The sequence below is a fragment of the Halyomorpha halys genome, unplaced genomic scaffold (genome assembly GCF_000696795.3).
Source record: "Halyomorpha halys isolate HHAL.00 unplaced genomic scaffold, Hhal_1.1 Scaffold107.1, whole genome shotgun sequence".
Classification (NCBI taxonomy): domain Eukaryota; kingdom Metazoa; phylum Arthropoda; class Insecta; order Hemiptera; family Pentatomidae; genus Halyomorpha; species Halyomorpha halys.
Window position 1 is genome coordinate 1,739,583 of NW_027112128.1, and position 18,523 is coordinate 1,758,105.

Genomic DNA, 18,523 nt, shown 5'->3' on the forward strand with positions numbered 1-18,523 from the left:
AGACAGAATAAGGAATCCTTGAGAATGACCTGAGAGGTCGAAACGTCGGATGTTAAAAAAGAATAAAGTTGAGAGAAACGAGATCAAAATTGTTTTAAAAAGAAATCTTTTTTATTGATTTTGACTAAAAAACCATAAGTAAATTTTTTTTAGAATTTGAAAAGGGTTAAATTAAAAAAAAAAAAAATATTAATACAAAACAGAGTTGGGCAAAAATTAGTTATTGATAAAACTATCGTCATTGAGCTTTTAACCCAGGTGATTCAGTGAAGCTTTTTAGAGCCAGTTTGAAAGAGTAATTTCTGAGGAATGAGATCATAACATCATGAATATTTCAAAACCATAGATGGAAGTTTGCTACGTCATAATTCAGTTATTTTTCTTTTTAAAAATATAATATTAAATGGTGCTTCTAGAGATGAGCAAACATTTGCTATGGATAAATTATAGCTAAACTTGTCATGGACACGATATTTATTTATTAATAGTTCATTCATGAATAAGGGTCTTATAATGAATATAAGTTTTGTACCAGCTAAAAATACAACAGTTTAACTAAATAGTACAAGAGCCCAAGAGGAGCCCCCCATTTTTGATTACTTTAATGAAAACTATGTTTAATTAATAGTCAAAATTGATGAGTCTGCCAAGTATAGATAGGGAGAATAAAAAATGGTGGCTGTTTCAAAGTGATAAAAAAATTTTTTTCATTCAGAGCTCTATATCTTAAAAAGTAGTAACAACACAAGAAAACCTAAATAACGTCATTTAAAGAAGAGTAAATTTGCTAAAATATGAGCCCTAATAGAGTTATTTACATTAAATAGTTTTCAAGATATAGCTTTTTAAAAAGCAACATTTCATAAAAATGTTGTATGGGGCGTACTGAAAGATCAGTAGTTAGTGAATTTATTTTGAAAAATTTATATCTCAAAAACCATTTGACGTACAGATGTCTATTAGCACGATAATTAAAGCTAGTTTAATGAGCTATAAAGTAGTTTATGATGTTTATCTTCATAGGAGTAATAGTTTACATGAAATTTGCTAAAATAAATTGATTTATAGTTGTTCGGACAAATTTTCATTTGCCAAATTTATATTCATATGTGAATATCATAAAAACTACTACCCCTACGAAGATAAGTGTCATAAACTACTTTATAGAAAGTTAAATTTCATTTATTTTGAGTGTTGGCAGACATATGTGTGTCTTATGGGTCTAGAGATATATTTTTTCAAAAATCCAACATTTTATACGAGCAACTAGAAATTAACATTTTGTGAGTTTATTTGATAAAATATCATAAAAACTACAACTCCTACATAGATAAACATATTAACTATTTTGTAGTAAATTTAACTAGCTTTAATTTGATTGCTGGCAGACATCTGTACGTCCAATGGTTTCTGAAATGAGGTTTTTCATAAATCAAACTTATAGTCCGAACAACTATAAATCAATATATTTTAGCAAATATCATGAAACCTACTATTCCTTCGAAGATAAAGGTCATAAACTTCTTCATAGTCCATTAAACTAGCTTTAATTTGAGTGCTAATAGACATCTGTACGTCACATAGTTCCTGAGATATAGAATTCTCAAAATAAATTAGCTAACTACTAATCTTTTAGTAGATTTTTAAAAAAATTTGCTTTTTAAGAAGCTATATCTCGAGAACTATTGGACGTAAATAGCTCTTTTAGGGCTAATATTTCAGCAAATTTACTCTTCTTTAAATAATGTTCTCTTAGACTTTCTAGTGTTGTTGGTAGTTTTTAAGATATAGAGCTCCAAATGAAAAATAAATGTTTTTTTAAGGTTTTGAAACAGCCACCATTTTTTATTCCCCCTACCTATACTTGGCAGACTCATCAATTTTGACCAGTAATTATACATAGTTTTCATTAAATTAATCAAAAATTCGGGTGAGATAACTTTTTTTCTTCCCGGCTTTTGTACTAAAAGATATTGAAGTTGTAATGCAATTTAGTGCAGTCTCAGTTTTTCCTCTTCGAATTGGAAGTCTCTATTTTTCCTTTTTTCTCCTTTATTCATAAAATTCTTTAATATTTTGTATTTATCTTGTTTAATATTCCAAACAATGAGAACTGTTTTGTTTTTTTCAAATAAACAAAATTAATGGTACTTTGGCTGAAGATTTTTGGAAAAATCCGCATTTGAGTCCTGTTAAATTATTTCAATGTGGATAAAACCTATCTGACATTAAAAACCATTCAATTGTACAATGGCATACTGAGTTTAATCAAAATTGGTACCACATGAGATCTTAATTATATAATTTCAATTTCTTATGACTTTTCGTTTTTGTGCTAGGCTGTCCACATACCAAACTGTAAGACCACTTTGCAAGACTTATTTTTTGGACTCAAAATGTGCATTTCCGTCAAAAACTGAAATTTTTCATGATCTCAATACTTTCCCTTACTATATATTTCATATATAGGCAAGTGAAAGTAGAAATAGATAAGTATGTCCGTATATTTCACTTTGCAGACACAACTACCCACCTATCTCGTACCATTGGTGTTGGTGTGTAGTAGAAATCTTTAATTTCACATAGTGTATTATGGTGGATACATATCTGGTTGCTGTAGTGTTTTGGGAAATATGGGGCATATAATGTTTGACCAAGGGAGTGTTTATTGTTCAACTAATTAATACATCTTACCACTTTGATCATATACTGTAGGTTTTCTGCACAAAATTTTTTAGGTTAAATTTACAAAACATTGATGAGGTGAAATGGAACAAGAAATTATAATAAAATCTACTTTATAATTGGTGTTATTTAAAAAACAAAAGTTTATTAACTTTATTTATTAGTTTATATCATTTTTTTGAGATTGATAAAGTAAAACAAAACATATTATTACTATCTATATTGTCATTGAATTAAATAATGTTTGTTTGCTGCTATCTGTTTCCCATGTTATTTAATGAAATGATAAATTCAAAAGATAGTTTTTTTATTAATTGCTCCTTTTGCTTTTGACATTAATGTCAGATGCTAATAAGTTATTCAGGTGCACTTGGTCATGTACTCATCTTGTGAATTTATAACCCAAATTTGATGGGTGTGAAACTGCAGGACATCAGCTAGTGCTGAATAAAATAATAAATATTGAATAAACATTAAAATACTAGATAAATACTTATGTAAACTAAAATCCAAATATAAATATATATTTCATTGGTATATATTCTGCCCAAATCACATGCCTTCAAGTCACTAGATATGGAATCACCTCGATGATTGCAAGAAATTTTGGCTGAAACATCGCCACGCATTCAAATTAAGTTTACAATATTGTTAATAAAAGGAAGATGGTCCAGGTGCGGTCAACTCGATAGCGGATAACTCAAATAGTAAAAAAATATTTATTATATACCAAATTTCCACCTCACTTTCCTGGGCTTCATCAGGGCTAAAAAAAGATATAAACAACTAAAATTATGTAACAGAATTATAGAATAATATAACTTGAAACAAAAATAATATAAGGTGTTGCTAAAAAAATGTTGACATATTTTTAGCCTCACTTTATTTTCCTTTTATTTCATGTTAACTTGTTATCTTATTCTGTTAAATAATTTTAGTTTTCTGTAATTTTTTTAAGCTCTGATAAAGCCCTGCAATAGAGGGTGAAATATTGGCTAATAATAAATAGTTTTTACTATTTGAGTTATTTTTGATAGCTCCTGGGCAGGCCTTACTTCCTTTTCTAAATTACGCATGATTAATCATCGATCTTTCAATTTCTCTTATTGTGTTTATTTTTTCTTCAATGCCCCTTCTCTCCCATCCCTCTCTCTCTCCACCACTTCCCCCAACCTGCTTCTAGAATTACATTTGTGGGAAACTATATCTTGACCATGATAAAAGTATGTAGATCTTTATTGGGCTTTATTGTTAGTTAAGAATACAATTAACCGTCATTCCAATTTTTTTGTTTTCAATTGGATATGAACGAAATTGAGGTTTAAATGTCTTAGGTACATAAGTATGAAACTTAAAATTATCACCAATTTTCTTCTATATTTTCTAAAAACTTATATACATGATGATATGTTTAATAATATTCACCTTCATACTTTTACAAATCTTTTTTATTTTTTCTCATAACATTTTGGAAACAACTTTTCCATTCATAAAGATTAACCTATTGAAAAAGGATGACAGTTTTAGATGTTTTAACACTGTAAAATGTTTTTTAGAAATAATAAAGTATATAAAAATTAAATTATAGTTTATATTTTGTTAATAAATAAGTTTAGCTAATCTTTACAACAAATCATAATGAGTTGTATATTGTTGTGTGCTGATACATATTCATGTAACACATTTTTTAGATTAACATTTGATATTGGAAAAGTTGTTTCTAAAGGGTTAGGAAGAAAAATAATAAAGATTTATGAATGTATGAAGGTGTATGTTATTAAAAATATCTTGCTATAATACAAATTTTCATAATATCAAAAAAAGTTTATTTACCAATGGTAAAATGATGAGCTTGGATGACTAATAGTATCTTTGAATTAAAGTCAATAATCACTCTAGTCATGGTTTTATGGGTTACTACTAAACTAAAATCTTATATTAATAAGTTATAGAAGTTATTACGTAAACATTATAGTGAAATATTTTATAAGATTTTATTGTATTTTATCATCTTAAATCATTTTTTCTTGAGCTTGATAAAATTTTTGTTTTCAATTTAATTGTAAGAAGAAAACAGTGTGATAGATATATAAATTTTAGGTTTCAAAATGTTACCGTTAGTCAAAATTAGGTTATTTTTTTTTTCCAGGCGAGGTGTACATTACCAATCAACTGGATCCCTGCACTCTGACTCTCCAAGCTCCAGTTCTGTTTCTCCCCCACAAACTCCTCTGATGCGTCAGAGCCCAACTAACCCTGCACCTCGAACGATTCCTACCCCAAGTAGCCTTAATAAACGTTGGTCCTCAACTGGTGACTTCAGTAACCAGCAACAAACATCTGGTGGTATGGTGCCTGCACATAGTTCCTCCAGGTAAGAGATTCTTATTAATAATCCAGTTGTTTATGTTGTAGCATGAAGAGGTTTGTAATTGTTCTGTAGTAGAATAGTCCTTTTGGAATTTTTATCAAAAACTGAATTGTTACCATGAGATTGATTGACTGAACTCTTGGTTTCCAATCTTTATTTCCCTTATAGTACTTAATTTGTTATAGTTAATTATGTTATAACTTGACTATTACTTAACTTATACTTAAAAATCATAATGTATGATATAATATGGGGGAAGGCTAGTCTTAATTATTTGTTCTAGTCTCCAACTAACTAATGAATAATGTGACCGCAGTATTTTACATAAAATAACAGATGCCTTACAAGAAAAAAAAAAAATTAAAACTGAAAATTTAAAATTGAAAAAAAAAAAAAAAGCAATAAACTATGTTCATTTTTTCATAGGTTTAAAAAATTGAATTTGAATCAGGGGTATTTCCTCAACTTTCCATTCCTTGTAAACTTTGTTTAAGGTTTTGAGGCTTAAGAAAGGAAGATTGTTAAGTGTCATTTTAAAATTTGAATGCCAAAAATTAATAAAGTTAATTCTAATAAAACTTGATTCATGGAAAAAGTCAATATTCTTATGAGACCTCTGGTGATACTAATGACTTTAATAATTGATGATGACCATTATAAAATTAACACATTTGATATCCCTTTGATTATGAGATCATAAATTAATCAAATCAATTGGAAATGACAGCATCACCATGGTGACAATTTTATTATATGCGATTTCTAAATTAACAATGCAAATATTTTTGAAAATAAATGATATTATAGATAACCAGCTGGACGGCAATGCTTCACTATTATTATATCAGAGGATATATACAGACTGAATGAACCTAATTGAATGTTTGATATCAGTTATAATTGTTAATACCGGTCGGATTTAGTGGATTTTTTCTTATTCTTTTAGACAATTTGATTATCTGTGGTATTTTCATGTATAGACTACATAAAATATAAATAGTTTTTACATAATAACCCTCATTATTAAAAAAATTAGAACCAAAGATATAAAATAAATCGTTAGAAAAATTTTTCTTTATTTGAAACTATTTCCCCCTTGTTAGGGCATTAATTCTAAATTTTATTAATATTGGTTAAAAGAAAAGACATTAAGCGTTCTAACGGGTGTATTAACATGGGAATTGGATAAAATGTAGAGGAGTTATGAGCGGTTATAAAAAACAATGGTCACCAGAATAAAAAAAAACTCCTTCAAATAAATCATGGTGGAATTTCTGATTTTTAATATTTTTGAAAAATCGTATTTGAGGGTTTCAGACAATGCTAAAAATTAATATGAATTGCTTTTTGATAGAAAAATTTTGTTGACCTAATTTACTGAAATCTTGTTTTACCAAAAAAATCTGATCAAGCTATACTCTTCCCGGAAAAATCCTGAACAATTAGCAAAAAGCTCCATGACAATCAGATGAACGGTATGGCAGTGCTAAAGTGTTAACAAACAAATATTCATTTTTATACATTAAATTGTAGAATAGATTGGCTATAATTCAGAAAAACTTAGGTGACACATTTAGACCAATTTATTTTCTCCCTGTAGTGTTTAAGTTTCTTCTGTGAGTTGTCATATCTGCTATTCTTCCTTTTTTCCCCCCACATACTCAGGACATCAGTAGTGACCATCTGCTACTAATAGCTGATATTGAATATCCTCTGAAACGGATACCTAATCAAAAGAGCTACCAAACATTAAATATACAAGCTCTCGACAATTCTGAAAACAGAACCTCCTGCAAACAAAACATTGGAAAAAAAACTAAGAACTTTGAGTATTCAGGGTGATATAGAACAACTATGGTGTTCTTTTTTTTAATATATAATTGTACTATCAGTATGCTGTATCAATAATTAGTAAAGCAGCTTAATACAAATGAGCAGCTACTCACCAATTATTCTAGCTCTTCATACATATTCTTATACTATCTCAGTTGTGAGATTTTTTTATTGCAAATAGAATATTAACAGTATTCTATTATAATGTTAATAGAATATTTACAATATTCTATTCTAATGTTAACATATCGCTCTTTCATTTAATTGAAATTTTTGTTAATTTAAACTGTCATTTAATAATTATTATGTTGGAATAAAGCATTTAAAAGGAAAAAAACTATTATCTTACTTACTTTCGGGATTATATCTTTAACCTTTGACAAAATAAAAATCATTATTAATTACACATAGTACCCTTAGAAAAAAACTTTTACCTCTTATATTTTTGTTAAAAGTTAGTAATTAGTATGAAAATAAGACCTATTTAAGATTTTTTTTTCAGTTTTCTTCTCTTGTTTTGTTTCCATGACAGTGTTAACAAAAGTTGCATAAACCAAGTAGAGTTTTTCTTCATTGTCACCCTTAATAAATTTTGTTTTCAGAGTGGTTGAATGTTTTCCTTTCTTCATTTTTTTTTTCTCAATGTATCCTGTATTATACTATTTATGTTTTATTTATCACTTTCTTCAATAATTTTTACATACTATCATAAAATTAAAAGTATAATCAGTTTACTGCTTCAGTTCAGTTAGTCAACCTAAGGTGTAGAAATTTAGTTGCTCAGATACAAAATGCTTTTAGACTATTTGCATAAATGACAAATAAATTAAATCACTAAACTATTATTAATTTATTGAAAATATTGTGATTGTCATGTAGATGTTGTTATGATTTTGTTTTATTTTTTATCCAATTTTTTTATGTTGATATGATATTTGCTTGATAAACACATTGTTTTAGCACTCATCAATTCTCTTTACTTCTAATTCTAATTCTTTTGAAGTCTGTATTCTATTTTTGTTTTCTTTTTCTTCTTTCATTGTTTTTATTTTTATTGCATTTATAAGTAATAAGAGTTTTAAGTAATGGATTAAAGCAGTAAAGAATAAAAATTAAGAAAAAAATAAGCCAATCAGAATATATATATATATATTGTAGTTCCTAGTTTTTTTTATCAATTTTAAGTCATTTAATTGCATTAAAATATAGCTTGATTGAGCTGTATTTGAAAAAAAAAATTGTTTCATTTGACTGTCATTATTATTTCTGCAAAATATTTAAGGCTTGTAGATTTAGCTATTTTAATTAATTATTTTAATCATTTTTTGAATCAGTAGCATGTTTTGTTCTGCTTGCATGTTTATGTTGTGTATTTTTATTTTAGGCTTTCTGCTAGGTCACTGTTTAATTTACATATGAAAGGGCACACACAGAATAATCATCATCATGTTAAACACGGGTATGTTTAGGTTTTATTTTATTACTATTACTTTTTTTTTTGTAAATAATGATAAATTATTTGTTAAGAATTTATTCTTATTATAATAATTCTTCATAAAAAGACAACAGAAAGTATTGAAATTAAACTAGTGTTATTTCTTAATTTCTTAAGAACAATTTTTAATGATGAAATTGAAACTTTAAGGTCTTAAAACTTACCAATCTATATTTACTGTGGAATGATTTCTGGATTTACTTCAGTATGATTACTGGAATAATTCAGTAACGTTCTTTTCTAGTGAACCTTTTTTTTTTTTTCCTTTCTTTTAGTGTTAAAATATCGATAAAAAGTTTCATATCTAAACAATATTAACTCAAATTGTATCGTGTATATATCATGTATTATATAGAAGTGTTGAAGTTATATGGGTTTTTAGATGTGGAAATAAATATTACATAGACTTTTTTTCTATTTTTAGTACATTAGAAACATCAGAATAACATATTACAGTATGTAAATATTTTATGAAATTTGGTTATGTTGCTCTGATATCTATCATATTGATTTATCATAATAAAATAATAATGAGTACATAAAATAATAAATTCAACAGAAGTTTTCAACTCATCCTACTCTTCTAATGATATGAAGTTGTATATATATCAAACTGCCATATTTGTCTGATGTACATAAGTAAACATGAAAATAAAAAAAATCACTTTCATCTAAAAGTAAGAAAAATCACTTTTTTCCTATATAATAAAACTGCAATCGAATATATAATTTGCACAATTTTTAAAATCAAGTTTTATGTACATAACTCTATAATTATTATATATATTATTCTTTAACCTTAAAAAATATGTTAGTATATGTTATGATATCATAAACATAGGTAAGTATCTTATGTTTATCATGAAATCATAATCCTTCTATTTATCAATATTCCAATATGTCCAATTCTCTTAGCTAACCTTAGTTTTTTTTTTGTAAAATAGTTTTTCATGGTAGTTATATATATTTTTAAAGGGTCTATATTTACTTATTTTATTTTTAAAGACAACTCATATTCTTTAAACGCTGCTTTTTCAACATTTATTTATTTCATTTAAACTATTTTAAATTTACATGAATGTTGGTCAAATACTTAAAAAAAAAAAAACAATATTCAATGGACCTTGTGTATAAATAATTTTGCTCTGAAATTTACTTAAGACTGTTAATTGCTGAATTATAATTCTTGTCAAAACTGCAATGATCCTCACTTTTCCCTGTCATTTGTGGTTCTTATAATCTGTGGTGGTTATGTTGCTTATATAAGTGCTCAATTTTATTTCCATTCATTTTTCATTACATCAGTTCTTTTTAAAAATATGTCATCAGAATTACTATTTGTAAATATACAAAAGAATGAGTGGGTGAGTGTGGAGGCGTAGAGAATGAGATAAGAATGGGAAAGAGATAATTATTGTTGGCTAGTAAATTTAGTTACTGATGTAAAAATAAATTTGGCTATTCTCATTTTTTTTTTTAAATTCACTTTTATTTAAAAATTGTATTGTATTTTCTCAATAAACTAGGCATAAATTTGTTTTGAATTCTGTAGTTGACCAATGGATTTTTTAGCATAAAATATCGAAAAAGAAAAGTTAAAAGATCCCTTGTTGTTTCAATTATTTTCCCTAGAGATATATTAGTTCCAGACACAGAGAAGCTTTGTAGTAGGTGAGTCAACTTGTTAGACCTTGAGCAGGGTTGATAGAAGGGGAAGCAGCTCCATGGCTTGCTAGTCTGTGGATTTTACTGGTGCAGTCAGCTTTGAAATTCAGTTCATTTAACATGTCTGGGACAGAGAGGTATCTCCTAGCTTGGCCATTTACTAGTCTTCTCCGAATTTGATGTTTATTTTATATTTATAAATTACAATATAGGAACTAATAAATTGCTTACTATGGATTATAATTTAAACTTAAATTTATTTTGATCAAGAATTAAAAATAATTTGTATAAATTATAATATCAAGTAAAAAAACAAACATTTCAATCACCCATAATCCCTCTTTAAATAACTAATAAATAACCTTGTAATTGTTATTTTTTCTTTTTAATAATAGTTGCAATATTAAGCTTTCCTGAATAATCACTAGAGCTTGACCATAAGCTCAGATTTTCATATTATGTTGACACCCTTATCATTATACCTGTTGTATTATATATTATATTTAGCATTATATCTGATGTTGTTTACAGTCTTTTGGTTATAACATACAGTATATTGTTTACAAAATTTGATCTTTCAGTTTTTTATGATTTAAAAACTACACTCTGGCTACAAGTTCAGATTTTCACAATATGTAAACATTCTTAACAGTTTATGTCTTTCTAATGTAAGCATTAAAATTACATTTTCATATTTAATGTATTTTCCTATTCAAATAAATTATGACAATAAACTTTAGACTCATTTCTCAGTACCCGGCTTGTGTTTCTAGAAAATTTCTTTTTCCACTCGTTAACTGTCAGTTTTAATATTGAACCTATTAAACTATTTAAACTTCACAACAATAAATCTACGTTATTTTTTACACCAGGAATAAAATTAACACAACTACATGGCAATATTGGAAAACTTGATACAACTATATTTATAGTCTTGAAATTACTGTTATTTCTCCATTGTTAATTGTCTTCATTTATTTGCCTTTAAAAAAAAGAAAAGAATAAGTGTCCACTTTGATAACCTAAAACTTTATCATAGAAAAGTATAATATTTAAGAAGAAAAAATAAATTAATAAAAAGTAAAGAAATAAAATTATATGTGTACTTCCAACCAATTCTTTCTCTTGATCCCTCATCAAAAGCCAAATGATTTTTTTCAACTTCTTTACTATTGTGATATTTTACTTCCATAATTGATAATTTTAGCAACTTTTATCTGAGTTCCCATTTTATCTCTCTTATTTTCCTTATTACTTTTAATTTACTTTCTTAGACCCTAATTACTTTATTGCAGTTTTCTCTTTGATTTTGTTTATTATAAGTAGGACAAACCTATTTTAATCTTTCTTATTTGTTTTATTGTTTATTACACTTCTATTGTGTATTTTATTTTTCAATGGATTTAATGGGTTTAATTCATTTTAAAATTTATTTTTTTTCAAAGCTTGTTCATTATGTACTTTTTTTGGTATATTACTATTTTGTCTCAATTTTTTTTTACCTTCAAAGCTTGATCATGTTCCAGTTTTATTGATTAGGGCTTTAAATAGAACTAATTTGATGGAAAAACTGTGTTGTGCTTTATCTTGATACATCTTGATTGATATTTTATTGATTATTAAAAAATTCAGCGATGACTGATAAAGCTTGATATAGTGAATTTCATTTCAAGAGAAAATATTATTGTTTCAAGCAAATTATTTGATTTGAATTATGTTGGATTTTCTCACTTTGAAAAAATTTTAAATTTCTTTAATTTTTTTTTAATCACAACTTTTAAGTTTTACAACATTCAATAAAAATGAACTTCAATCTGTTTGTTATTCAGATAATAATAGTAATATGTTACTGAAATAGTGATGATATTGTAAATATGTAAGTTAATTACCAAATATTTATAGAATCTATTCATTTATTTTTTTTTTAACTAATTGATTTTTCATAAATAATTCAGTTCAGTTTTATAAAGTATGGTATGTTTAATATGAGAACATTTCAACTTTTTCTCATATTGTTTACATTTTTCTTACATAGTTATTTAGTTTATAATACACTTGGGGTAGCAAATATATGATAGTATAAAATATTTTCTTAAGTACTATCTAGAAATTTTACCTATACTTTGTGTTTAATTTTTTATTTTAAAAACTAAATATTTCATTGTGTAGGTGTGTAGAGTACAATGAAGAAGATGGTAGCCTGCGTATGTACCTCCGTGGTCGGCCAGTAATGCTGTATGCTCCATCAAACCTTATTGAAACCTATGATGTAGCAAAAGTTGCGGCACCTCCACAGCAGAGGCTCAAGTTGGAATGGGCGTATCCTTTTTTATTATACCGTTATTAATTATGTATTTTAATAATGTTCTATTTTAACCCACATGGCAACAGGGAGGATCTAATTGACCCATATTATTATTTACGTATTGTTATTAATGTATCCCATATTATCATTTTGGTATTCTGAAGCTCAATGGGACATTGATGACTTACTTGCCATCTATGCAATATGAGTGATATGGATGGTAACCATTTTTCAATATGTATTGGCCTAAGGAATATTAAACAAGATGCAAACAAAATCAAGGCAAAAAGTAACTTACATTAGGCTGAGAAAATGGCTTAGTAGCCAATTTACTGTAGCAAAGGAAAAAAAAAGAGGGCATTCTGAAGTAATTTATTTTTAATATTTTTTAGAATCAATTTCCATGTACATAAATAATTACAATAATAAATTCACTATTTTGAATGCATGATATGATATGTAAGTATGAAAGTAGACAGTTAATTGTTTAATTGTTGCTGGGTCTGACAGATCAACCTGTCATGTAAGGGTTAAAAATATATGAAATGTTAAAATAAACTTATCCAAAAATATTTAAGTAAAATGTTCTTTTAATAAAAAATACATTTTTTTAATGGTGGTTGTATAAATTCAATTATTAGAAAAAGTAGCAAACGAAAAATCTAAGATCCCTATACATAACAAAGATTATTTAATTTACAACAGGACAGTAATGGGTTGAATAATAGTTATGTTAATATTATCACTTAGTTCAGATTCTGATACTTATACATAATTTCAATCAACTATTCAATCTTTAACTATTTATTGATAGTAGCATTGGAACCCTTTTAATTTAGAACAAATTATCCTGATAATGATACATAAAAACAATAAGCCTAATTTAACCATCTCATGAACCTTATTGTTAATAATTGATTATAATACATAATATAGAGAGAGATAAAACAATTTAATTAACGCATAATGTATTTTTTAAGAACTAATAATATACTTAATTGAAACTCTGATTGCTTTAGCCTAAAAATTGTAAGATTATAGTATATTTACTAAATTTTAAGGTTTTTTGTTTGTTATTTTGTCAAAGCATGACAGATGGCAATTCAAGATAGTCATGCATTAAAATTGAATTGCGTGCAGTGTAGAGATAATCCAATATCTCAATGAATAAAATATTCAATATGATAAATTAATAAAATATTTTATTTAAATTACTTGATTATTGTATTATTTTCTATGGACAGATTAAAGTTTTCATATTTATTAGTGTTAACTAACGTGTTTCAACTTAAGAAATATCTAAATTGAAGCAATGCTTATCATTATATTTTTCTGTGAAGTTTAGGCACTTGGTTGTCTATCAGGTATGATGACATTTTTTGGAAAATGTTCAATTCCACTTTTTAAAAAAACCTGACAATTAGATAACTGTTTTGAACTATAACTAGGTCATGATGTCACCAAAAATTATTTCTCAAAGATAATTCTAGCTTTTCAACAGATCTTAACTGCCTCCAATTGTTTCCTGGACAGTTAGTTCAGGTATTTACCCTTTCTCAAGGCTATTGTTTTTCTTTTCAATCTAAAATTGATAGATCAGTTCTTTCTTTTCTATTTATTATTTTCAATTTTATATTTACTATTTTTATATATAGGGAGATGGTCAGGGTTGCGGTCAAAAGAGAAATAAAAATAGTTTACAACTATTTATTTTCCAACGTTTTAAATTAACACGTTTAATAGTTTAAAACGTTTTAAATTAAAACGTTTTAAACTATTTTTAAATTTTGTTTGCTTTGATTAGAATGAACTCTTTAAAATATTTTATTTATGTTGTTATAACTAATCAATAACATGCCTTTATATTTATGAATATATCAATACAGATCATTCAATAGAATATTTTATTTTTCACTCTTCTTTTCATTAATTTTAAATTTGAAGATTATCAAATTCTTTTAAAATTGTTATGAACAATTACAATCACAAACACTTCATTTGTTTTGTTTGTTTTGTTTTTTATTTATAGTCCAGAGATATAATAAAGACAAGTTCACATTTTTAAATCAGGAAAATTCTCAACCATGTTTACACTTCAAAATTAAAGTTCTAATCTGATTTTTGATTTACAGCTGTTAATGAATTGTTATTCAATTGGCTTATATTTTGTTATTTTTAATCTCCAAAAATGATAACTCTTCTGTAGATACCTCTAAATAACTTCAAATTTGTTTTTATTGTTTCTATTTATTTTGATACGCTTCTCCATTATTACTTAATTTCAGTATAGTTTGTAATAGAGTAATTTTTTATTTTGTTTTTATTGTATTTTGTAATTTAAAAAAAAATTTTTTTTTTACTCTGTGACACTTCATTACTATCATAAATTTCTTCAATGCTCCTTAGGTTTATTATTGATCATTAATGACCTATTGTCATTCATTTGTAAGTATTAAGTCTAGAAAATAATTAATTCAATTTACAGATTTTACTCCTTAGTAAAGAAAAATTATAATATGTAAAATCTACAATGGCCTGGTAAAGATTATCTGGTGTAACTGTAGAAATCTTCATTGTTAATTTCTATTTTTTTATACTTTGAAAATTTTTAATTTAACTCTCTTCTGTTATTCTAGCTCTTTGCTTTATAAATATTAATAATTTTTATTTAACTTATGAATATTACAATTGTCTTTTGCTCTGTATTATTTATTTTCCTTGAATTTATTTATTTTATGAAATTAAATTAGTGTTTAATACATTTAATAATGTATTTATTAATTTCAAGGCTCATCAATTCATTAGATCTTTACCTTGATGATTGTTTATTTATTTTTATTTGCAACTTTGGAAGAGGTTACAATGAATTTGTAATTAGAAATACTACTTCATTTTTACTATTTGTGTCATTTGAAAGGCATGGAGAATGTTCTAAATGAATTATTTATTTATTTCAATTCCTATGTGATGAAACGTAAATTTCACTACAATTGTGGTTTAATTTAAGTGTATCCATTATGTTGGAGAAAATATCTAGTTAAATTTTCTATACTTTAGTTTCTAAAAGTATTGAGATTGTTAAAAATAAAAAATATAATGTATTTAGTAGCTGACTCTCTGTGAAATAAATCTAACTTGTGAATTATAAATATATTTTGAAAACTATTATATAAAATATTGCTTTTGCATAGTGGTAAATGGATATAATTGAACTATTATCTTTTTTTTTAAATTGATGATTTGCAATATAAGCAAACTGAAAGTTTTAACTATTCATAGTAGGACTAATTATTTTTATTTCTGTAGAATTAAAATTTAGAACTCGATTTTCTAGAATAAGTATGTTTCAAAGAAGCGTTTAAAAAACAAAAAATTAACTTACAATTGAGGTTTATTTTTCTCAGAACCAATAATTTTTAACTTTGCATTTTCTATGTACATTATTTGTTGTCCATTATTTAAAGATATTAATGTTTTTTTTTAAATTAATTTTCACATTAATTTACTATTTATTGCATTTTTATCCTTAATCTATAATAACAGTTATGGATACCGTGGCAAAGATTGCCGAAACAACCTTTATTTACTTCCAACTGGTGAAATGGTATATTTTGTAGCTGCTGTTGTAGTCCTTTATAATGTTGAAGAACAAACTCAAAGGCATTATTTAGGCCATAACGATGATGTAAAGTGGTAAGTTACACTTCCTCTTGAACAATTTTTTTTATTTATGATGGTAGTTTTACAACCAATTTAACTCCATTGTAGCTTTTCCTATTTATGACTATAAATACAGTTGCCAACTTTACTCAATTGTTTTATTGAAATGAGTTGAGAAGTAAAGGATATCACAGAGTGCTTAAAGATATTAAACAATAATGATAGAATCACACTTTCATGTCCAGTGGCACCAAAGTGTTGTCCACAAACGTTAGTTGCCGGTGACAACTGGTTGGTGTCATGCTGAAGACATTCTCTAACAGCCAGTGACAACACATTGGTCTCATGTGTCCCCACATAATTTATTATTTGATATCTCTTGAACGGAGGAGCTCTGTTTTTGTTTTTTTCAGCCACAGACATGGTTTTTATAAATAAAAAAAAAAAGACCTGTTACATAGTAAAATTAAAACTCATTCTGTGCTGACTGCATAGTATTAAATTTTTTTTTTAGGTTTAAGGTTACTACAAAATAGAAATAAAATATACTGAATATCATGAAGAAGGACCTATTAGAGATCAGGCATCATAGTCAATCATCATTATAACCAATCACTAAACCCATCATGTAAATGTGTAATAGAAATTTTTAAAAATCAATTATTGCTACCAAACACTTAGAAATTGCTTTATTTGAACGATAATGCAAAACTTTATTTTTTTGTAAAATAAGGGATAATAATAAAAGAGGAACATAAACATATTCAAAAATGAATAAATGAAAATCTTTTTTCCATACATTTAAAATGATGGAAACACCAATACAAAATTTCCATTTTTATTTTTGAGTTGAAAAATAATCTTTAACAACTCTTTGTTCTTTAAATTTTTTAGATAAAAGTCTTGTAGGATTTTTTTTTTCAATTTTAACTAACTCAGTCTTAATTGCTTGTGTACAAAACTCATTTTGGCCTATTATGAATTCCTTTAATAGCTGTCCCCCACTCTCAGTTCATGAGTTAATGGTGGGATGTCCTCTTGGTTTTCTTCTTCCTCCTTCCTTCATTGCATTTCTTGATATCAGGTTTAAGTTCTTGGATAAGAACCTCATCATTCATCACACTTTCCTCATCGATATGCATGTAATTGGTTACTGGGTTACTTCTTATTATTTATTTTATTCCTCCCTTCCAAGTCATTTCTGGTACACAGAATCAAATATTACTTTTTAACTAGATGCACACCTAGGAAACTATAAAACTAAGCTTTTAACAATTCACTGAACGGAAATAAACCCACTCTTCCTTCCAAATATGGGTCTAAAGTAAATCTAACATAATTCGAAAAATAAGGGTCTTTTTGCAAGGCTTTTTCTGGATTCCTGGAATACCATTGCTAAAACAGATCTGTTATTCTTCGATGGGTCATCAAAATTAATCGTTTTGGCCGATCAGTCATTACAGCCTTAGTTACCATATTTGTTAATAGCTAAAGTTCTGAAAATCACAGATCCAGAAATATTTGTCCCCACATTGCCAATATATTATTATATTTGAGGTCATTATAAATGAAGGTTAAGTGTATACTTTTATTGGCTAGAATAATGTCTAAAGTTACGACATGTATTTATTTTTTTAGTTTGGCTGTGCATCCCAACCGAATGACACTGGCTAGTGGACAAGCCTGTGGACACGATGGAAGAGCCCATATCAGGGTGTGGGACTCCGTCAGTCTAGCCACTTATGCTGTGGTTGGTTTGGGGGAAATTCATGCTTCTGTAGCCTGTCTCACATTCTCTAAAACAGTATGTATTTACCTCATCAATAAATGTACTCATTATGTAGATTATTTACTTCAAAATAATTGCTCTTTATCTTTGTTTCTAAAAATTGTAATTTTAAAGGTTACTTTACTGATTTATATTTTGTTTAAGGATGGTGGTACATACCTTTGTGCAATTGATGATGCCAATGAACACAATATTTCAATCTGGGACTGGCAGCGAAGTGATAAGGGTCTCAAAGTAACAGAAACAAAGGTAAAAATTATTTATCCGCTTTAATATTTACCATTACTCCAAATATATATTCTACTTATTATATATTCTATTTAATTGAAACTTCTCTGGCCAGAACATTTTGTTACAATGAAATAAGTTGGGGAGGGGAGGGAAATAGAAATCCTCTAAAATAATACAATTTGGAAATTTTTATTTGGATAATAAATGTAAATTATTCTATCACTGGATCCTCAGTGTAAACTTCATGGTGCCTGGTTCTGCTATTTCTATTCCTCTCAATTTATAAAATTGCTTTATCTCTTAAAATAAAAAATATAATAAAAATTACAAATTACTTCATATTCTTTATCCAGATGTTTGGCTTTCTGCTTCTCTTCTCAGGTTTTAGATTTATTTAAAATTTGTAATAGATGATATATTGGGCTGTAGTAAGGCCCTTCTACACTCTTGGCGAGTTTGGAAATCTGTGATACCAATACCAGGGGGACT

At 26.7% G+C, this 18,523-nt stretch overlaps 1 protein-coding gene across 5 annotated transcripts in view; it reads left to right on the forward strand.

Annotated features, from left to right (window-relative positions):
* The window catches only part of LOC106677752 (echinoderm microtubule-associated protein-like 2), a 211,255-nt gene that overhangs the window by 174,511 nt on the left and 18,221 nt on the right, over positions 1 to 18,523 (forward strand). For 4 of the 5 annotated variants that reach the window (XM_014415850.3, XM_014415847.3, XM_014415848.3 and 1 more), the window contains 6 exons: positions 4,835 to 5,059; positions 8,274 to 8,348; positions 12,219 to 12,368; positions 15,898 to 16,047; positions 17,653 to 17,818; positions 17,948 to 18,052. In XM_014415850.3, the coding sequence (XP_014271336.1) occupies positions 4,835 to 5,059; positions 8,274 to 8,348; positions 12,219 to 12,368; positions 15,898 to 16,047; positions 17,653 to 17,818; positions 17,948 to 18,052 (871 nt within the window). The remainder of the gene's footprint in view (positions 1 to 4,834; positions 5,060 to 8,273; positions 8,349 to 12,218; positions 12,369 to 15,897; positions 16,048 to 17,652; positions 17,819 to 17,947; positions 18,053 to 18,523) is intronic. The other variant, XM_014415849.3, reaches the window with a different exon arrangement.